The sequence below is a fragment of the Zootoca vivipara genome, chromosome 1, assembly GCF_963506605.1.
Source record: "Zootoca vivipara chromosome 1, rZooViv1.1, whole genome shotgun sequence".
In the NCBI taxonomy this organism is placed as follows: Eukaryota; Metazoa; Chordata; class Lepidosauria; order Squamata; family Lacertidae; genus Zootoca; species Zootoca vivipara.
Genome location: NC_083276.1, coordinates 63,148,229 through 63,171,752, shown reverse-complemented (window position 1 = coordinate 63,171,752; position 23,524 = coordinate 63,148,229). Strand labels below are relative to the sequence as shown.

Here is a 23,524-nt window from a genome sequence, read left to right as displayed (position 1 = left end):
CTGCTGGGTCCCGCTGCCCCGGGACGAGCGGCGCTGCTGCGCGCTCTGTCGGGGCTGCAGCAGCCGCCGCTTTCGGGCGCCTGCTTCCTCCTGCCGTGGCCAGCAGCAGCACCATACTCGTCCTCCCGCTGCTGCTGCTACCCGGCTGGGGTCCGGCTGTCCCCGCCCAGCCGCCTCCACAGCCCCCAGGGGCAAGCAGCGGCCTCGCCTCCGCCTGGCCCAGCTGCAGCAGCCGGTTCCGGGCGTCTGCCTCCTCCTCCTGAAAAGAGGCATAGAATCATATGATTCTATGAAAAGAAATGCCCCACGGCATTGGTGGCAATGAGGGGAGGGTCTCTGGGTTGGCTGGGCACGGGAGTTGAGCATGGCGGCCCCAGGAGGAGCGCGGGCAGCGCTGGGCGTGCTCCTGGCTCTGACCACGCTCACCGGTGAAAAAGTATGACGCGCGCCCAGCTCCAAAGGTCAAAATGTAGATTGCTTAATTAAAAAAAATAAGACACCCCACCGAAAATAAGCCATAGGCTTATTTTCTTGAGTAAAATAGATATAAGACGGTGTCTTAAAATGTGGGAAACACGGTAGGTTATCTCATGTTTGGATTCCAGCAATGTGTTAAACATGGTGTTGTCGTTGAAAATTGTCTAGAAGGTTCAACTGATACAGAATTTAGCAGCAAGGTTGCCATTGGGGATTAGGTGATCAGAATATTTTATTCCAGTTCTTGCTCACTCACACTTGCTTCCAGTGTGTTTCTGGGCCCAATTCAAGGTGCTGTTTTTTATAAAGCCTTACACAACTTGGGAACCCTTGATGGACACCTCTTCCCATATGCACTTGCCTGTGCCATAAGGTAATAATCCCTGGAGGTCCTCCTCTGTGCCTCCCCTCCTACTGAAATTCGGAGGGTGGCCTTTTTGTTAGTGGCCCTATACCTGTGGATACTCTCCCCAAAGAGATTCACCTGGCACCCACATTACAATCTTTTCAACAACCAGTATAGACTTTCTATTTTCCCCAAGAGATGTTAGAATTTTTAACAGTATTGGCATATTTTTTCAAACAGCATTTTAACATAATTTATTGGGAGTATTTCATTTGATGGGGTCTTCTGTTGTATTGTGCTTTGCTTTGCTTTGTTGTTGTTCACTTCTGAAAAAATATTATGGTGTTATTTCCTATATTGGGGTTTTTAAAATTCATTTTAAATTTTCCGTCATCTAGATGCTTTGGAAACCAGTACTACTACTACAACTAGTAGTGTCTTGGTAATATTTATATGGCAATGCCAGCTCCAGCCATGCCTGCTGATATATGGTCCTCAGCCACCTAGTTAGTTGCATATGGTCCTTTGAACCAAAAAGTTTGCTGAGCCCTGATTTAAAAGGTCTATGAAGTACAGTGGTATATCTCGCTAGATGAACACCTCGCGGCACGCAAAAAATCACAAAACGAAAACGTTTTGCGAATTTTTTTTGGCAGACTCGCAAGACGAAGCAGGGCACGGTGAGGAGGAGAAAGTCAGACCGAGAGCCTGCCCGCCTCACACTTCCGCCGCCGCCATTGCCCAGAGCCTGCCCACCACGCGCTTCCGCCGCCGCCATCACCCGGCTTCCACAGCAGCCGGATCCCCCCTCACTCGCCTTAAGCCGCCTGCGAGCGAACGGGAGAGGCCAACCACACAGCCAGCCAGCCAGCCTGCCTGCCTGCCTGCCTGCGCGCGAACGGGCTGGCTGGCTGGCTGGTTGGGTGCGAGGGTTTGGCTGCTGGGGAAGGAGGGTGGGAGGCTCTCCCTGGCCCTCCTCCTGCTTCCCCCTGAAAAACCTCCGGCCATGGCGGGTGAGTCTGCACCTTTTTTGCACTCCCCCCTCCATAGGAACGCATGAAAATTTCAATGCATTCCTATGGGAAACTATGCTTCGCAAGACGAAATGATCACAACACGAAATGACTCGTGGAACGAATTAATTTCATCCTGCGAGGTACCACTGTAGTTAAAATCTACAAAACAACGCTAAAAGCAAAGCAAATATGTTTATTCGGCTGTACGCCCATCATAAAACAAAACACAACAAAACAAATCAAATAAAAACCGCAGACTCGTACAAACCACAGATAATATAACACTAACGCTAAAAGAAGTAAACCCAACAATCAGAAAGCATCCAACAAATAAATAAAAGCATGAATGATATTTAGCAGTGGAAGGCCCAGAAAGAATAACTATTGAGAACAACTGCAAAAACCAGCCTCTTCAGACAATAAGCAATAATCGGAGGGCCTCAAGGGCTTTCAGAACAAGAATAAACTTGGCTTGATACAAAAAGAATGAGCAGGAGATGAGCTGAACAAACCCTCCCAAGAACTGCCAAAAATGCTCTATCCTGGGTAACAAACCATCCTCTGTATGGAAAGGAGCATGAAATTTAAAGGTCATAACCAGCATATTAAATTGAGTCTAGAAACCAATTTATAGTCAATTAAGTAGAAAAGCCTACTTAAGAGTCTAGCTGAGTGAACAGTTTAGAATCTGATCTTCAATATAACTAATCAAAGTTTATTCCTTCCCCTTCCTCTTCCTCCTCATGTATTCCTTTACTATCCCTATATACTGTTATCTAAGCCTGTTATTTTATCTCTCATCTCTGCTTTTCATTAGCCCATCAGCTAACTTTGATTCTTCCTTCACACAATCCTTCCTATACATGTCTACTCAGAAGTAAGTCCCTTTGGGTTCGGGGAGGGGGGGCATACATCCAGGTGAGTGTGTGTAGAATTGCAGCCCTTAAGTTTCTTCTCCTTCTCCTTGACTGATAAATTTTCATTATTGGTTTTGCATGAAAGTCGTCTTGGCTTGTACACTGCATGACCTTTGTGGTCACTTAGTGATTACACACGCCTGCTGAGGTAATTTATTCACTTTGTTTTGGTGTGAACATATCCCAGGGGTCTTGTAACTGCTGTAATCACTTGACCCTAGTGACTGTTAAATGCTTTAAACACAGTTACTTTAAATTTATAATTGTTTTCATTAAAAATCCCTTATAGTAACTTAACTGACCTTGCAGTAAACACAGCATTATGGGCTAAGGGAAGAATTAAAATTATTATGTGATGGCTAGTGTATTTTCTGTCCACATACATTCTTACGTTGTATGATACAATTCACATTTCTACCTTTACTGTGTAGCTGTATATAGAGCAAGCATAACTTTAAGAGTCCCTTTCCCTGGAGTAAACCCCATTGAACATAAGGGATTTGCTTCAGAGTAGGCTTGTATCAGTTTGCATTGGAAAGTATGTAATTATAGCACTTGTGGCATAATACAAAATATCTCTTCACATGCTGTGTACTCAGAAGTAGCCGAAAAATGTAGGGCTATGAAGCAGGATGTAATATTTATCACAATAAATATGGTTATTAAAATGAGTCTCATGATACAAATTAACTCACATCTTATGCAAGGGTTTGGTTTCAGGAGTCCACACATACACACAAAAGCAGTAAAGCCAGGAACCCCTGCAAGATGGAGGTCTGCCTACCTGGCTGGGAAGGCAGTGTGAGGGCTCTAGGATGTTGCTAGAGCCCTTGTGCTACCACTCCAAAGCTGGGTTAGCCCATGATTGCAGCTTTGCACAGAAGTGTGTGTGCGGGGGGAAATAAATAGACGGAGAATGGTTCCTACTGCCCTTCCTTCCTTCCTTCCTTCCTTCCTCTCTCTCTCATCTACCCGTACAAGTTACCTGGGTGAAGTGTATAAATACCCTGTTTCTCATATTTTAAGACATACCCATAAAATAAGCCATAGCAGGATTTTTAAGCATTCAAGGAATATAAGCCATACCTCGAAAATAAGACATAGAGATAGGCGAAGCAGCAATGCTGGCTGCGGCAGGAGGAGGAGGAAAAAAATAAGACATCCCTTGAAAATAAGCCATAGTGTTTTTTTTTGAGGAAAAAATAAATATAAGACGTGTCTTATAATATGAGAAACACGGTATATTGTAACTAAATGGTCCTAGCATTGTAATCCTTTACCAATGCTACAGAGGACCTTGGCTACTTTCAGTTAAGTTGGCTTCCTATGTGGTTATCTTTTTCTGAAATCATGTTATCATACAGAACTCCCAACAGAAAGAGGATCATTTATGTTGCTATTGAATAAAGCAGAGTTTTATTAGCTTTGTTGTATTACGTCTTGCTGCTATGGTTTCCTCTTGTTAACACATTTTCTTCAGGACTGTCCAAAATATTTTGCCACCCTGAGCAGCTGCATTTAGCTTTAGTACATTTGAGCTGTGTGGTACAAAAGTTGCACTGGGCATGTCTGCAACATCATAAGGGGCTCTGGACGATACCTCTTGGATTGCACACTGCCTTGTTAACACCCCTAAAAATATGCCTGCTCCTGGCAAATGTTTGCATAGTTCTAAGTTATGACTGCTGCATGGGATGTTTATTGAAAGACATCTCAAATAAAACTCATGTTCTTCTCCACTCCAGTGCGGAATGAGCATGCAAAGTGAAAGTGGAAGCCCAGCTAGAAATGTGTGTGAATAACTAAATTGGTGCATGCTCTTATGTGGCGCTCACCTTTGTCATGCAAAACGGAGCAACAACAACAACAACAAAAAAGCAGGGAAAGTCTGAAGAAAATAATTTAAAGTTTCAGGTTGAGCTGCAAATACTGATGAGGAGTCAAGCTGATTGTCAGCTTAAATTTTTAACTTTAAGCCTGTCTCTTTAAACCTGATGCAAATAGCTGCTGTGGAAACATCAAAGAAACTTACCGTACATCTCTGCAGCATTTTCCAACATGGGGAATTCTTGTATATGACAATGGTCTTACTGCAGTATTTATCCAATTTGGTTGTTTAATGCTGATTTGTGAATCATATTCTTCCTCATTTGTATATTTTTACCATAATATCATTATAGGTTTTTTTTCTGTCTGGGAGAGGAGATATAATTACATTTAATTTTGTTTTGAGCTTCTAGCTTCCTAGCTAAACTTTGGTTTTCCTCATTGGTTTCAGTGCAAATGTACTGGTGTAATCTGGTCTGAATATATATTTTAATCAGATAGTTCATGTGTTATTGACAGAAAAAAGACTAATGAAGATATTGCTGAAGTTTTGGTCAGCTACTGTACTGTTTTTCTGCCTTTTTTGGTTTGTATTTTTAGACATTGATATAGCTAGCGCTTCTCTCTGTGTGTTAAAGCTTGTGAGTCATGGTGATATGTGACTTGGGATTAGAGAAAATGGAAGTGTTTGGTTTAACCTTTTGACTAATGTAGAGGAGATGATAACACTTGGAGGGCAGAGATAAGGTGGCAGTTCACTGTGGGCGGGGATATGAGCAGATGACCAGTTTTAATCCCAATTTGTGTCTGTTAGCTCACATGGAAATCTGACAAACAGATTCAGGAGTCTGATGCTGTAGCAGAGTTGCCTGCTTTAAAATATTTACTCGAGATAATTTACTACATTAGAGTAAAGCAATATGTGCAATAAAACAATGCATAATAAAGGCACAAAGATTTGAACTAGATGATGAATGCTGAAAGCACAGATCACTTGTTCAGCAGGAAAGAAGGAGGTGTATTTGGCCTTCTACACCCACCCCATAAGGGGTCAGTGCTATCCAGTGCTTTTTTTCTTAAAAAAATGTTTAGGGGTACTCTCATTTTGTCTCAGGAAAACCACCATTTTATAGTTCAAATCAGGAAAAACAAATACAGTAAATGGGCAAAAGTACAAAGAACATGCATTACCTCATAATGATGAAAAATAGTAATTTTTCTACTCACATTGAAATACTGCCTTTCAGTGAGGCCAAACTTTCATCAGTAAAACACCACACATTCCACACTGCTTCATACATTAAACACTCACTTCCGTCTGAGACTCAGGAAACGCCGTGACAGAAAATGAGGCCGCCATCGGGGGGGTGGCAATGGAACTGACGATTCACCGTGCTAGAGAAGAAACTATTTTTTTGAGTTTCTTCTCCCGTTAGGTTCACAAAATGTTTAGGGGTATGTGTACCCCTGCGTTGTCGTCCCCCCCCCCGAAAAAAAGCACTGGTGCTATCAAAGAGCACAGCTGCTGCCCTTGTTTGCAACGGTACACTTTGTTTCCAGTCTAGGAAAGGGAACCATGCATTCCAGATAGTCAATCTGGCAATTCGGCCCTGGCAAAAAATGTAGTGCCTATTCCCTGTTGGTGCACATAGTTCCTGATCCACTCTCACACACTATTCTGCTCTCTTTTACATGTTGCCCTTGCGGCACATGGGTTTTTTAAGTAGTTAGAAATCTACTTATATTCCTCTGCGTCATTTTTGCTTCCCCCCACCCACATTATCGCTTCCCTCAGTACAGCATATTAATTTGGGTTTATGACCCTGCTCTGATTTTCTCATGGTATATATTGCCTGAGTAAGTATAGAAAAACTGAACTGGTAGTAATTTATTTCATTTTAAAAATATTATTTTAAATCAGCCTTCGTATGCATTTAATTTTAATTCATTTTTTATCCCCAATTGTATATTCTTTGCTTATTTTAATATTTTAAACTTACATTTATTTAGGGGCAGAAAGTCCACGAGTTTGTCTTATACTCAAAAGTACCGGCATGTATGTTTTGCTTAGGTCCAACCTTGAAAAAAATGCAGGATATTGGAAAACTGCCCCCCCCCCCAATGTGGGATATCTGGAATTCTCTGGGGTTTCCTAATATATAATGAATGAAAATCCTTTGAAATAAGGCACAACCCTCAAAATTAGCAGCATATAGTTATCCTATGTTTTTGGACTTTTTTTTAAGTCTATAAACTTCATTGAAGTAAAGGGCACTTTGAAGAATTCTTGGGTGAAATATTCACAGTATGAATCAAATCTTAGTTTGATTTACTCTCTCATTTTGATGCCTGCCATCTGGAACTTGCTTTACTCTGTATTGCTTCATTTTGTTATATCCAGAATGAAGATTTACTGTAAAGCGTCATTTTGTGGCACTCAGCCCTTGGCTCTTGTTATTAATTTTGCACGCCCCCAATAGCTGTGATTGAATAAAAATGCTGATTTAAATAGTCCAGGCGACTTGGTAAGTTTAACTACATCTTTAGAAAGCGATCTCTTTTTAGGACTCTACTTTCATTAACGGACAGGAGGCTTATCACTTTGAACAAGAGCTTCTGAAGTACTTAATCTGAAGGCTTGATTCTTGGTACTCTGATACCAACCTTTCTGCGTCTCAAAACCTTCTGTAGATACTTCTCTCATAAACTTCTTTAATAAAGCTACACCACCCTAGAATCTTCTGCTAGTAGGTGTGTGTGGGTGTCAAGAAACATTTTAAACAAATGAATAATTGAAACAGAAGAATCCTTGGAAAAGACCTTGATGTTGGGAAAGATGGAGGGCACTAGGAGAAGGGGACGACAGAGTACGAGATGGTTGGACAGTGTTCTCGAAGCTACGAACATGAGTTTGACCAAACTGCGGGAGGCAGTGGAAGACAGGAGTGCCTGGCGTGCTCTGGTCCATGGGGTCACGAAGAGCCGGACACGACTAAACGACTAAACAACAACAATTGAAACATACCGTATTTTTACATGTATAAGGCGCCCCCTTTTTTTAACCCCAAATTAAGGAATTTATATTTTAAAATAGTTAGGGTTGCTATTTTTAAAATAGTTAGGATTTTAAAATAGTTAGGATTTCTTGGAACTTGAAGTTACATCAGCAGGTTTCAATGTATCAAAAAAGTAAAGACACACACACAGAGAGAGAAAGAGAGAGGCAGGCAGGCAGGCAGGCATTTAAAAATAAAAAGCAAAAAATAGCAAAATTAGATGAGTGTGGTAAACAGTCGTTAGTTTACTCAGAATTTCTTGAATATTTCTATTTGGTTTTTACCCGTTAAAGATAAATGTCAATAATGAAGGGAAGGGGGAATCTTCATTTCTTTTCATTTATTTCCCATACCGTTTCTAATATCTAGGTAGAGAAATACAACATTTGTTTGTATATATGCTTCTCTCTCTCTACTGAATACATGTATATAATATAAGCAAAACAGAATCCTTGGCTTTTGTTAGGGCATCGTTTTTCTACACAGTGCTATGGAGGAGCAGCCTGAAACAAAAATGTTTGGGCTGGTGGAGAAAGCACTGCAGATTTTAGCATAATGTCTGGTGTTCAAAGAAATTTTATCTCATCATAAAGATTAGCAGGCTGTGTAATTCAATTTAAAATTGGTCGGCGGTGCCCCCTCTATTACGGAGCCTTTTTGCTTTATGTTGTATACGTCTGTAAGGCCCAGGCTACATGGCAGACAATATTTAGGGCTCTGACATTGTGCTATTTCTTTTTCTTTGACTTAGCCATAATTGTTGGTGAATGAATGTGAGCATTATGTTAGAATGAGTTAAGAAAATGCTTGCTCAACTGAATGTCTCCTAGGCTTGCCCTGTGTGGTAGGAAATGAATTTTCTCTGGTCAAGCAACCACTGAGTGAAGGTTTTCTAAGACTATTTGCTACTAACAGGGCTTGAGTCTTAAAACTCTCACGTTAGCATTTATTCACAGTATTAGAGGAATTACTGTGTCACTGAAAACCAACATGCAGCAACTTATGTTAATACAAGGGTGGGAAACCCTCACCTTATTGTAATTACCCATACCAGGGGGTTAATCAAGTTTCGTAGAATTACTGTCTTTACAAGAAAAAATAGGTAGTTTTCTGAACCATGCTTCCTACTGGGTATTAGGGTTCAGTTTGATTTGCTAATTAATCCTCTTGCTTCCCTGGGCCAGTAGCCAGCATCTAAGCGCTGGCGTTTTTGCTTTGGTTTATTACATCGAGTATGCTTGATTTCCCCTAAAGGATATAGAAAAGCGATGCAGATAAATCTTGTGTTGACTAGAGGCTTGTTTTAGAAAATTGTTGGGAGATTGTGGAAAGAATGGTTTAAGCAAATTTTGCAAAGTGTACGCTGCATTGATGAAGCACAGAAAATACCTGTACGGTCAGGTACAGAGAGAGAAAGAGAGGTTGGTTCAATAACAGAACAAAGTAATATGTTGTGAAACAATACCAGCTGCATTTCATAGAGAAGACTGAAACAATGAACTGGAATCTTAAGGACTTAACAGGTTTTTATGATGACATAAACTTTTCAGATGCATAAAGCGTCCTTAGTAGGCATTGTGTATGCATATATGCAAATGGGCATAGAGCAAAAAATAAAGGGAGTGTTGCTAAATGGCAGTGAAATACAGAGAGTACAGTCTGTAAACTGATAAATTCAAACTTCTCATCAAGAGGCTTGATTCTAATTTGTTTAGGGATGAATAAAGACGATGGCTTGCTGTCTCACAATAGATGTTCATTAATTTAACTGATGTTATTGGTAGTGACTGCTTATTTAGCATATATTTAAGCTTTAATTGAATTCTTACCAGCAGTAGTATTTGCATTTCATTGCCATTTTACCTCATTTCCCCTCTTACACCCTTGTGTATGTGTACCCTTGTTGACTCTGGTCCACAAAAGCATATATCAGGCACGTCCAACTCCCCAAAGGCTGTGATCTACTCACAGTATAAAAAAACTGGCAGTGATCTACCCATTGTCATTGTAGGATTGGCCAGAATTGTTGAGCTTTTTTTAGGGAGCCAAAGTTGTTGAGCTTAATCTGTTCATTTTTTAAATACCACAAACCTCTATGTTGTGTTTGCTGCAAGAAACTAGCCCAACTCTCCCACTAGTACATGCTGCAGACAAGTTTGAGGTTTGAGACCTGGCGTGAAATAGCCAAACCAAAAGGTCAAATATAGCAACTGTTCAATTTTAAAGGGTTGAACTTGGAAGTTTAAGTTGAATGGTTCAAGTTGAAAGGTGTGTGTGTGCAAAATGAGAATTAGAATTGGAGTTTCATGTTATATTTGCAAACTAAAGGTTCAGTATCCACAGTGCGTTTCCAGGGCAATAAAGTACTTCTTCATACAGCATGTACCGGTAGTTAAACTATTGTATTTGGGTAGGGTATAAATAAAATAATGATGATGATTATAGGGAACGATGGCCACCAACTTGGATGGCTTTAACCTGTTAACCAGAAGGTTTGTGGTTCAAGTCACCCAGGGATGACTGTGGGCAGGATTCCTGCACTACAGGAGGCAGGACTAGATGACCCTAGTGTCCCTTCCAACTCTACAGTTCTATGATACTTCCCTGCTGTGGTCCTGAAAACAACCTCTCATCGGAAGGTGCTCTTTGTAGTGAGAGGAAGCCCCCATTGGTGTGAATGGACATCTCTTTCCAATGTAAAGAGCAGCTTCAGATGAGATGCTTTTTCCAAGACCAGGGCAGCAGAGGGTTAAATTTCCCCTCTACATTTGCTGTTATGCCAGGCACTGTAGATAATACAGTGGTACCGGTACCTCAGTTCTCAAACAAAATCCGTTTTGGAAGCCGAGGCATGGCTCCCCATTGGTTGCAAGAGCTTCTTGCGCACAGTGGAAGCAGTGTTGCATGTTTGGGTTCCGAAAAACGAAAATGAAGCATTTGCTTCTGGTTTTTCGATGTTTGAGAACCGAAACATACGATGACAGAGGCATTCAGGAACTGAGTTTCCTCTGTACTGAGCTGATGGACCAATGATCTGACTCAGTATAAGGCAGCTTACTATGATTCTGTTGCATTTTAAAAAAATAAAAAATCCAGAGAGACATTTAACATCACTTCTAGTTTGGCCTTGAGGCGTCTTCATATTTAACCCTGTTGCTTGAAGGCACTGAAGGGTCTTTGAGTGATATCTATCCAAGTCATACTTGGGGTAGACCCATTAGAAATCATGAACTCAGTGGGTCTACTCCGATTAACACTTCTAAATTGATGGTCTTTCAGAATATTTTTTTTACTGCACAATCAGATTTGTATAAGAAAGATCCATTGTTCTTTTCTCTTGGGGGATATGTTAAATACTTTTCATTCTCTATATAGACTATGGTGCTAGTGCAGTGTTTCTCAACCAGTGTGCCTCCAGATGTTTTGGGACTACAACTCCCATCATTCCTGACCACTGGTCTTGCTAGCTAGGGATGATGGGAGTTGTAGTCCCCAAACATCTGGAGGCACACTGGTTGAGAAACACTGTGCTAGTAGATAAGTTTGTTGGAATTACATTTCGAATCAAGGAATTTTTCACCCTTTGTATAAATGAATGCAAAGTAATTATCTGGAAGCATTAATACTGTGTATTGTGTTTTTTTTGGGAAGGGGATTTATCAGCAGTAGAGTACAGTATTGATTCCTTCCTTCCCAAACTTTTTGCCGAAGGGTGGAGAACAGCGGTGAAGAGTAGAACATCTAGAAACAGGAATGTACGTCTGGGGAGTCCTTACTTTGATAAATGCCTTCTTTACCTAGATATGTTTAAATGATTTCCAGAATCTATCTGACTGACTAGAGAAGACAAACCATTACAGCTGTATTGGACGCATAGCGCTATTAGTGCAGCTGTAAAAACAGTCATGGCAGACTTTGCGATGAAGGTGGCAGAACCTTTCTGGTAGGGAATGTAAATAAGATGCAAATTGTTAAAGCTTCTTAAGTGACTGAAGTGAGAATTATGTTAACTTCCGCTGCTAATTACTAGTTCTGGTGAAGTGTACTTGTCTTTTTATGTCACGGTGCTTGAGATTTTCAAACAACACCCTGTAACTTGAGCGTGTTTGTTTGAACAGAATCCTAGAACTTGAGGTGATAGGAAATCAAGGAATACATTGTTGGCTAACTATGAAGAAGGCTGTCTGCTCTTGACTTGCTATAGTTGCCAAAGTATATATTTCACAAATGATTTGAATGCACAAAGCCTCTTCATACAAGAATCTTTTGACATGATACAGCAACTTTTGCCTCTACAAAAGCAACTTATAAGTTCATCTTATAATTTACTAAAAATTATATAATTACTCAGGATAAAAGTCCTGGCAAGGCCAGTATTAGAAGAATGGAATCTACTTTCCTAATACAGTAGTGTGCTTTAGCAACTCTTAACAGAGTCACATGTGCATGATCAAATGTTTTCAGTGGTAAAGAATAGCAGTGGTGGCATTTTTGCATCATTACTTGTATACTGTATATGTTTTCTGGAGTGTATGTTAGGTGAGCGACAATCTCTCCTAAAACACTGGTCTTTGGTAGCATATTATTTCATGGGTACTGATATGGATACTGTCCCTTACAGGAGTTAAAACAAGTTTTATATCACCAGCATAGATAGTGATATATAGAGATTTAGAGAGATATAGATATAGATATATATGGGGAAGTATTTTCTAATGCACCACTGTTGTATTTCCTGGCTTAGAATTGTACTCGGGGAGTCTGGAGAACTTGCCTCCAAATTATTGTCTGCCCTTTAGCCCTAAACTTACTCTCCAAAATATTCCTAGAATTTTCCATGCCCTCTTGGCATTCATCACAAGCAACCTTTGCCTCAGTGAGTGTGAATACACACTACCACCCACCCCTTTCTTTCATACCTATATATTAAAAGCTGGTGTAGTGGTGGCAACAGTAGCAGCACTGGTGAGGGTCTTTCTCACTCCCCTTGCCACTGTTGGATGCTGAGGATTCTGGGAGGATCATTCATAAGAGCCAGAAGCTGATAGAACCAACTCCTAGAACCCGCTGAATCTGTATTGCACTCTTCTTACCCATCAAGCTCAGATTTCAACCCCTGGTTTGGAGCGCAATCTAACTGTGATCAGTGTTGATGCAGATTTAAGACTACATTTGAAACTAGGGAAGCCAAAGAACAATTTGAAACACTATGTCCACATTAGGTTGTAGAAGAAGTTGATCATCACTGAGTTGATTGGGTTTTGTGTGTGCATCTGCCTGCTGTGTTAATTTTATACATGTTGAAAGTTTTGATTTTAAACACAGGACAAGTTTTAGAATTCCGCACACACTCCCAAACTGCAACCAGACATAGAACAACCTAGGAAGAATAGTGCCTTGTGATTTTGTAGAACATTCCTAAATGATTAGGAACAATAAGCCAAAATTCTGGGTAACATTATATCTAACACTGGAGTAATAAAACACTTTTGAAGCAATTCTTCTGTCACATGTGAGCAATTTAAGAAATTGCAGATTGACTTGAGTTATGACAGGCTAACTAGAATGTTGACATTATGATGCTTGGGCTGTCCTTAAAAACATCAATATATTTCAATATATAATTATCAGTAATGGTGAATTGTTATTATTAGGTTTCAAGCACCTTGTACTCTTAATTCACCCCCACTCAAGTGGCAGCTGAGCTATTCATTTAACTACCTTTTGGGAAACATGTGCTAAGAAAAAACCCCGAGGTTTTCTTTTGAATTATATTAAGCAGGGCAGTGCTGTCTAATTCATACTGACTCACTGATAGTAATGTAGTTATCTGAGCTTTCAGGCTTTTGTAAGAAGCTTCATAAAAGAACAAATAACTATAACATAATAAGCATGAGAATAAAGAGCCGTCTTGGATCAGACTTAGGGCATTTCTAGTCCAGTGTCGTGTTGCATGCAGAGGTCAGCCAGATGCCTCTGGGAACCCCTTAAACAGAACATGAAGGCAATAGCTGCTGTTGCTCCCCAGCAACTGTTCTTCATAGGCCTGCTGTCTCTTACCATGATGAGTAGCATATAGCTGTCATAAACAGTATTCATTGATCTTCTTGGCATCCACAAATTTGTTCAATCCCTTTTTTAAATAAGCAGAGGCTATGGTTTTAATTATGCACAGGGTGCAATGTTTCAAAGACAATGCAAATGTAATTAGTAAATGTCATTTATTAAATGTATATCATCAATACACAAATAAAGACAAGCAGTAATTTACTAAAGCTCTTCAGAAGTTTGTTTTACCAAACCGTGTATATGTAAATGAGAAGACATTACTATTTCACCTGTGCTCAGTAAACCTTTGAGTTTTTGAGGGATGGGTTTGTTAGTCTGCTTCACTCTCAAAGCTTGTGATTTTGTTTTTCAAAAGTATTTTACCTTAGAAGGCAATTTCAACACTGTTTTATTATTATGCATTTCTCCAGTTTTATAAATCATCAAAACAGAATGAAATGAAGAAAAATATGAGTTGATTTATTTGGTAGTGTCTTCCAATTCATTTTTATTTTAAATATTTTGGCAAAGGTTGGAAGTCTGTTATCCAATTTCCTGAAATAGCTCAATAAATCTTTATAAGTGTTGTCCAGTCTTTCTTTTATGAAAACAGCCAGGATTGTGTTTGAGCTGTTTCTGGCTTTTATCCAGCACAAGCTAATCATTTGAAACTCTCATAGATTTCAGTGGAAGAGTTAAGCACATTCTTGGCTCTCACCAACAGCAGTAGGACATAGAAGTGCTTACCGTTGGCTGGATCAAGCCATCTGTTTTTCAATTGATCCACTCCAAAAGTCTAACTGTTTTCAAATTTTGCCTGGGCAAGTTATGCAGTCTGAGTCCTTTCATGTGTTTCTTTCTAAGCCCTATTGTTTTAAAATTCTAAATAGCAGCATTCCCGTGGTTTTTGAAAAGGAAAAGTATTTATAAATGGAAAAACCCAGGATCACTCTCCAGCACCAACATGAAGTTGATAATTAGTTTAATTACAGGCAGAAAAGTATTTCACAAGATGACCTTCTTTCCTCTTTGTACAAGTATTCTACTTCCTTTTTATTAAGAGAAAGAAACCCCTTAATTACAATTGTAAATTGCAGAAATAAAGGCAGATGATGTTAGAAGCATTTCCAGGGATGTTTGCTTTAGGTTCTTTGTTTTGGTTCAGTACAAATGATTAAAATTGACTCTTATTTCTTTGTACAAGGTAATATCCACTTCTGAAGAATTTGTTCAAAAATCTGGAGATTAGGTTATCTAGTGAATGAAGATTCTACAAAGAAATAGATTTGTGTATTGATGCCTTTATAAATATTATTTGATGGCAATAAAATGTCCACCGAAATTCCCTTCTGAGTGGAGAAAATGGAGTTTGTTTGCAGTAATTACATTTTCAAGCATTTACTCTCTCACTTTCCAATATAAGTTAAGCCAATTGAAACCTGTGATTTGGTTTTGCTTAGCAGCAAAGGTACCATGTAAATTGATCTGTGATGCACTTCTAGAGAAGGCTTTGAAAGTTTTGAAATGGAGATGGCATTTTCTTATTAGATTTAGATAGTATGAGGATTCATTTCTATATTTTAGCCTAATGTAATATTAGCCAAAAATGTTCTTTTTCAATTTGCCTTTAATCAAATTCAAGACACCCATTTCTGTTTAGCCCCACTGGCAGTATGAAGGATGAAATTATTTCCATGGTATACAGTAGTGCAGTCATAGTAAAAAAAAAAATTTTTTTAAAGCAGCAAAGCCGTTTAAAATCACAGTAAGAGACGGAGTACAATTTGTGATCTCTAGTATGCTATAATTTACAAAATTCCAAAAGAAAAACTGATAGGCTCTATTCAAAACAAAACAAAGCTTGAATCCAAGTCATGAGTGCTGTGGTGTACATATTAAGATTATGGACATTTAGTCTTTTATTTTTAACCATGTGAAAGCTGGGGCTGGGTACACTCATATTTTTCTGCCCCCCACTCCCACCCCAGTGAAGTGAATGCAGAAGCCTTTGTGGGCAATGGAACTTAGAGGACACACACACAGTTGCACACAGGCCCGTCTTACCCATAGAGGCTAGTGGCACAGGGCGCCAGGGTGCCAAGTTCTGGAGGGCACCAAGCGAGAGTCCGGGGAACACCGAACAAGCATGGTGAGTGAGTGAGGGTGCATGCACCACTCCCACCGAGCGTTGGCTCGATTTTTTTCCCTTTTAGCCTGCAGGCGCCAAATTCTGCAGGGCACCAGAAGGCTAAAAGGGAAAAAACTGAGCCAACGCTAGGCGGAAGTGGCGCACGTGCTCTCGCTCTGTCTGCGCAGGCCCGCTCACTTGGTGTGCTCCCTGCCGTGGCCGCCGTGGCACAAAGCGGCCAGCTGAGCCGGGAGGCGCTGAGTCCAGCCTCTGCCTCTTCCCCTCCAGCCACTGCCCGCCTCCTCCGGCCCTAAAAAAAGGTCGACAACTCTGGGAAAGGGAGGGATCTTTGGACCACAGCGCCGGATATGCTTAAGATGGCCCTGGTTGCACCAGGGAGTGAGTTTCAGTTATCAACAAATATAGCTGCCAGCTCTGCCATAATACACACATACAGTACAACCAAATTACACATGGCATTAAATATGTGGTTCAACATCATATTTAACTTTTAAAGACACGAAAAAGCAGATGTTTGGGTCTTGAATCAAGGAAGAAGAGTTCGCTGCTGCTGCTGCTATTCTTGTAGGTTTCACACCTCCAGAACAGTTACTTGTAATGGAAGGGAAGATTGCATTGGTCCCAATTGAAGCTTCTTCCTGATACAAATAGCAGCATGTATGTAGTTTGGCGCTCAGACAGCACTATTACAGGACTTAATGATGCCAAACCATCTGGGGTTCATTCCCTGGATCATTCTCCAACTAATATAAGCCACTACCTGCCAGCAATGTCCTTCTGCTGTCTACATAGGGCAATCAGATTAGATGCATTGTCAAAGTATAAATGAACACAAAGCTAACTTTAATAAAGGCAACAACCAGAAACCAGTGTCTCCCAGGACATACTGCTGTTGACCTGAAAGTCACTATTCTTCATCAAAGGTACTTCAAAGGGAGATTCCAGTGTAAAAATGCTGACCTAGAATTTTTCAACCACTTGGTTCCTGTTGAGGCCTAAATATGTACAGTTTTATTTCCCATTTGTAGTTGTTATGGTAGCATAGCCAAGCTAGAAAGATTTTTATCATCATTTACTGCTAATGTGAATGATGATTGTGCTTATTATATATTGTCACAGAATGTACCTTTTGCATTTCATTGACATTTGTGCCCACTATGTATTTGTCACCTTTATGTCCGCCTGCCTGTATGTCTCCAATGAGAATAACATTTTGTGTATCTGATGATGTGAACTATAATCCATGAAAGCTTTTGCCATAATAAATCAATAGTGTCTGATCATAAATAGAAAATGATATTGAAGGTACTGGTTACAGAAGAAGCGAACAGTGCTGAAGTCTTATAGCTTCATGCCTAGGTTCTGTGCAGCTAATTCTAAATTATTCTTGTGCAAATAAGGAATGACTGCCAAAAATGGACTGAGATTTATTCTCCGTATTACATTTTTTTCTGCCATCTGCCTGCAGACTATTGGGCTATTTCAGGATAGTTCAGTTTCATGTAAATTGATCGTTGCAATAGATTCAGAATTCAATTTATTGTCAAACAATGAAGATGTATGAAAGTTACAGTAAAAGGGTTTACAAAAAGTACAATGGAAATACAGTGTAGTTAGCACCTGGGTTGTGTGGCTTCTTTTTAAAAAAATCAGCTATATTTTTATCAGAGAATCTTTAATGATTCCCATAGTTACAAAAGTGAATACAAGTAGTTGTACTAGATAGGTCAGAATCCACTCTTGTTTAAAGGCTGGGCTAGGAATGTATCTGTGATGTATTTCTCTTGCTGTAGTGAAACATTTTAAAAATACACATATCTCAGTCATGATTGTTTTGATGTTTTCAGATACGAGATGCTAAACAATACAAAACATTGATGATTGTTTTTTCAGTGCTGCCCCTAAAATTCAAGCAGAATTTTCAACATTATCACACATTTTGAAATTACACAAATTCAGATGCCTGGGCATTCAAGCGATGAGCATTTTAAGTAGGTTATATGTAGTCCACCTATGGCAATGTATGATGATAAGTAATTACATGAGAAGGTAGAACAAGCTTAATTTGTCTACAGTGGACAAATTAACAGGTATTAAAATGATGGCATTGCCACATCTTAGGTTTGTGTTCCAGACATAACCAGTGGAAATTCAGGCAGTACAGTAAAGTTTTCGGCAGAAAAAAATATGCATTTATCTTTTGATCTAAGCATCCATGTTTAAGAAGGGCTTTGCTATACCAACCCTTTTAACTTGGGGGCTGGCAGTTCCAAACATTGTTTACGTTATGATGCATGCCAGCTGAGAGACAATTCTTATGGATAATGGATAATGATAGCAATTCTTAGGGATAATGATAGCAAAAAACAAATGACTTTGGAGTCTACAATATGATATTCCTTTAAGGATTTTATGAAATTGCCCTTATTACCACCCAACTTACTTCACCCTCTCCACAGTGTGGAGTGTTTTTGTATCTCTCTTAAAATAAAGACTAAAATGTTAAAAATAAAGAACTAAACACTCACTTGCTTATGGCAGCTCAAGCCATCATAAGAAGCCAAACTTTTTATTTAAGCAAACTTGACTACAGTATTGGTATAGTAAACTGTGGCAGTTGGCTTAATGGGGGGAAAAGATCACACAAATTAAAGGTAGCCAGAGGAAAAAACACACAAGACAATTTGTTTTGCTATCTTCTTTGGTGTTATTATTTTACGTGAACAAACCGGAACAGAGACACTCTGTCCCTCCAGTCTATCATAATATATGGTTTTGATAATCCATACACTGCTAAGACCTTTTTGTATCTTCACATTTATTTAGATTTATGCAATTCTGCAGTGTAATGTAAGAGATATTGCTTGTTTCGGTATTTTCTGTTTGTTTTACATTATAAAATTCAAAATCTAAATAAAAACCAAAATGACTGACAATACAATCCTAAATACTTGCTGGAGTGCTATTTTTGTTTCCAGAAAGTATCTAAGGCTACAGTGCTTTGAACTGTACACTGATATGCCCCAGCCCCAAAATGGTATGTAAATGCTTAATTGGGCCATAATTTTAAGACAAAGAAATAATGAGCCCTAGTTAGTAAATTCTAGTAGGAACTTGTTGCTGGAATATATTGAAGAATCATATTAACCTACAGTGCAATCATATCCATGTCTACTCAGAAGTAAATCCTACTGTATTCAGCAAGGCTTACTCTTTAGCAAGTGTGTTTAAGATTGCAACCTTAGCAACTGCTATATATTATTAAAGAACCATGATATAAACAGAAACCAAAAAATTGTTGGAACATAATAATGTTTAACTTGTATGAAACATTTCTTACCCCCTCCCTCCTTTTGCTCAAGGAAGTTTTTTTTTATAAAAGGGTGCCAATCACAAACAGTTACATTAGAATAATGTTATGGTTGAGACATAAATTTGTAGAAGCAAGTATTTTCATTAACTTCTATGGGAACTTTAAATTGGCCCCCACATATATAGCCCCTTTTGAAGTCACCTATTCCAGTCGGTGATACTAAGTTTTCTAAGGAACCTGCCATTAGACAGGCATGTACAGTGGTACCTCGGTTTTCGGACGTCTCGGAAGCCTAACATTTTGGTTTCCAAACACCGAAAAGCCGGAAGTAAACGCTTCCGTTTTTTTGAACGCGCCTTGGAAGTCAAACAGCTTCTGCTGCGTGTACATGTTCTTTTTTTCAGTTTTCTGCACCTTTGCGCCTCGGTTTTCAAACATTTCAGAAGTCGAACGGTCTTTCAGAACAGATTACGTTCGGAAACTGAGGTACCACTGTATACTATTTTAAGCCACTAATTGGGGAATGGCGAAGGGTGGCATCCCTGCGGTAACAGAAGGATCCATCAGGAAGGTAGATAATTTCCAGCTATTCCTTTGCATCCTGCAGCTTCTCCATATTCCCCCCTCAGTTGATCTGGAGTGTGTCTGAGCAGGTTATGAGGGCGAAGAGGGTGCAAGCGAGAGAGGGGATCAGAAAAAGTGGCCCCCACCCCTTTCCACCAGCAGAGGATCACCAATGGATTTCAACTCTCGTCGGTTTGGGAATCCACTTCTTTAATGTATCCCAGTATTGTGGACTCTAATGGAGATCCATATGTGCTCTCGCCCACTCAGGGATTTAGTCTAGGTGGGACTCCCATTACTCTCCCTGCTTGATGGGTTTATGGCTCAACCCTGGCATTATTGTAACGTAGTTTTTTGTGTTTAATGTTTCTTAGACTTGGTTTTCCATTGCCAGCATGGAAGGAACCCTAATGCATGAGTTTCAGAGGAGAAGGTAGCAGTCTGAACCTGCTGTGTGGCTCGATCAGCAAGCGTGAGTATTAACGCTAGAGCTGTCAGGCCTTGTGAAAATTAATGAAGCCTGACGGTTACAGAGTGAAAGGTCAGAGGCAGAGCTTGCTCTTACGTAACATTTGTGTTTTGTTGTGTCTAACAACATTTTCAACAAAGGAGAGCTTTTATGTGTGAGCCTTAGATTTATCGCAGGACTCTGTAGGTCTCGGCCTTTGCTTTCCCCTGTGCTGTAGCCTGGTGTTTTCCTTGCATAAAACCAAAACTGTTTGGCTGTTCGCTCTTCTGTCTGCCTTGATGGATTTTCCATATGCTTCTCTGAATGTCCTTTCAGCCTCTGCCTAATTCAAATATCACTTTTGAAGGATATATATATATTTTTTGTGAAAGGTAAAATTTGTGATTAAAATGTAGTGCTTATGAGATTTTTCCCCCCTCAAAAATATTTGCTCGTTAGTTTTGAGGAATGCTTGTTGTTTGGCACCACTCTCCCCCTCTCTCTGTGTGTACAAAGTTAGCATCTCGTCCCTGTTGTGCTGCTCAAGATTCTTCGGTCGGATTATGAAAGAAAGGTGATCATTATATTTGGACAGTTTGGCTAATAGAGTTGTTGATTTGGCAAAGTAGTTTGAGAGGTGGATCTGGTTACATGCTAGAATCGTTGACTGCGTTCGTTGTAAAATACATTAAGAGCTACAGATCTTGAGAAGAAAGCAGCAGGAACAAGTCATAGTACTTTGGTTAAAGAGATTAAATGTTCCATTCCTAGCAGTTGCTCTAATGCACATATGGAGATGTTGTTGAGAGCAATATCAATGTGCACAAAAGGAGGGTTGACTCTTTCAGGGAAATGAATCTGTGGGAATCGGTTCTTGGAAACCTGTGAACTCATATTTTTTCTAGAGGCTTTTCTGATTTTTTTTTATAGTTACATGTATTATCATAATCAATTCTCTTGCTTATCATAATCAATTCTTGCTTATCATAATCTCTTGCTTATCATAATCAATTCTCTTGCAAATCTTAGTCCTAGTTTACAGACAATGGTGGAGGCTGAATTTCCTGCATTTTAATACCTTTCACTATCTGCTTTACCACATTTTCCAAGGAAGAAGTGGTTCTTTCTATGAAAACACAAAAGCATGAGACAAGGATGTTCACCAGTAGGAAATTTGACAATATTGTGATATGTATGAATCAGCTTAGTCAGATGAAGTGTGCATGCACACGAAAGCTCATACCAAAATAAAAACTTAGTTGGTCTTTAAGGTGCTACTGAAGGAATTTTTTTATTTTGTTGACCAATAGTTTGGACATTGGCATTACAGCAGGCTGAGCAGCCTATTATGCTTTAGCTAAGAAGTGGGGTGGGAGGAATGAACTACTATTCAGAAAACCATATCCTCAAAAAGATTATATATGTGTTTTTTTATTCAGGTAGGTAGCCGTGTTGGTCTGACGTAGTAGAAATATATTTTTTTAAAAAAAATGGGGGGGGGAAGGAATGAAAAAAATTGTCCAGTAGCATCTTGGAGACCAACTAAGTTTGTTCTTTGTATGAGTTTGGTATGAGCATGCACACAGAAGCTCATACCAAGAACAAACTTAGTTGGTCTCTAAGGTGCTACTGGACAATTTTTTTTCATATTTTTTAAAAAATATTTTAAAAAAAATATTTTAAAAAAATACACTGAGTGCCCGAAAATTGAAAACAAAAACAAGTCCCTGGCAATCATAACAAAACACCTTTTTGGGTGTCTCAAAGATATTCACAGAAATAATTGGGGGGTAGGGTGGACTGTCATACATTTTTAAGTATGGTCTCTATCCATGATTGCTGTCTGGTTTGGTTTGATCCTGGACTGTTTTTATCTTTTTTTTACCTGCTGTCAACTACTTGCTCAAAAGCTTGAGTGAATGTTTGAAAAGCCTCACATTCTCAGGGAATGTGACAGCACACGGTTTATAACAGCACTAGATGTGCTCTGTGACCTTTCTGGAAATAGTTAGATAATGTACAAGATTTCCATAATAAAGGATGCCTCCAATAACTAATAGAGACCAAAGTCTTCAAAACATAACAGGCAATATCCAATGTTTTTTATAGTAGACCCATTGAAATCAGTGATATTAAGCAGTTTGAGGCTGCTGGTTTCAAGGGGTCTGCTGTGAGTAGGACTTAATTGGAAATCTAGGGCAAAGGTCCCTAAACACCGTGGTCCACGAGCTTCATCCATGTGGTCCATGGTGCAAATACACAATCTGAATACAGTGGTACCTCGCAAGACGAAATTAATTCGTTCCACGAGTTGTTTTGTATTGCGAAAATTTTGTCTTGCAAGGCACAGTTTCCCATAGGAATGCATTCAAATTTAATGTGTTCCTATTCCTCTTGCCTACACACACACACGCAAACACTCAGTACTGTACCCGCTTCTCAGCTGATCAGTGGGAAGCAGCGGCAGAAAGTGAGAGCGTGGGGTGAGCGGGAGAAAGCATGCGGTGGCACTGAGGGGGCCGATCCCGGTCCGAGGGAAGCAGCGGCAGAAAGTGAGAGCGTGGGGAAAGTGGGAGAAAGCGTGTGGCGGCACTGAGGGGGCAGATCCCGGCCCGGCCCGAGGGTGAGCGCAGCACACGGGGTGAGTGGGAGAAAGCGTGCGGCGGCAGCAACGCTGAGGGGGCAGATCCCGGGCCGGCCTGAGGGTGAGTGCAGCACGCAGGGCGAGCAGGAGAAAGCGTGCGGCGGTGGCGTTGAGGGGGCAGATCCCGGCCCGGCCCGAGGGAAGCAGCGGCAGAAAGTGAGATCGCGGGGTGAGCGGGAGAAAGCATGTGGCGGTGCTGAGAAGGCCGATCCCGGGCCGGCCTGAGGCCGAGCGCAGAGCATGAGGCAAGCAGGAGAAAGCGTGCAGTGGCGCTGAGGGGGCCGATCACGGGCCGGCAACTGCAGCAGGCAGCAGCGGATCCCCGAGGGCGAGCATGGCACGGCAGCGAGGGCAGCGAGCGGAAGAGACTTTAATGCTTTCGTCTTGCGAGTTTTTCGTTGCGCAAATCATTTGTCTTGCGAGGTACCACTGTACAGCATTTATCACAGGGCCTTATGCTACAGCAGACAGAACAATCATCAAGTGGTAGATAAAGACACTCAGCAATGCTCAAGTGGTCCATGTGAGTGGGAGGGATTTTGGGAACCACTGCCCTGGGAAATGATCCTCACTATATTGCCATAGTGGTTGTAAAAGCAGGTTATAAAACCTTTCTTCCAAATACAGTACGGTATATTATTAGATAACACTTATTGCCAGGGGCACAGGTGGGGGGCATGCAAGGTGAAATAGCTCAAGGTTTAGAGATCATCTTTCCC

At 40.3% G+C, this 23,524-nt stretch overlaps 1 protein-coding gene across 3 annotated transcripts in view; it reads left to right on the top strand.

The window, feature by feature from the left end:
• The window catches only part of MPPED2 (metallophosphoesterase domain containing 2), a 129,282-nt gene that overhangs the window by 47,439 nt on the left and 58,319 nt on the right, over positions 1-23,524 (top strand). Inside the window, exon 2 of one of the 3 annotated variants that reach the window (XM_035117881.2) lies at positions 20,088-20,185. The exons of the other annotated variants lie outside the window; for them this stretch is intronic. Within the exon in view, the coding sequence (XP_034973772.1) occupies positions 20,128-20,185 (58 nt within the window). The 5' untranslated portion in view covers positions 20,088-20,127. The remainder of the gene's footprint in view (positions 1-20,087; positions 20,186-23,524) is intronic. 3 annotated transcript variants of the gene reach the window in all.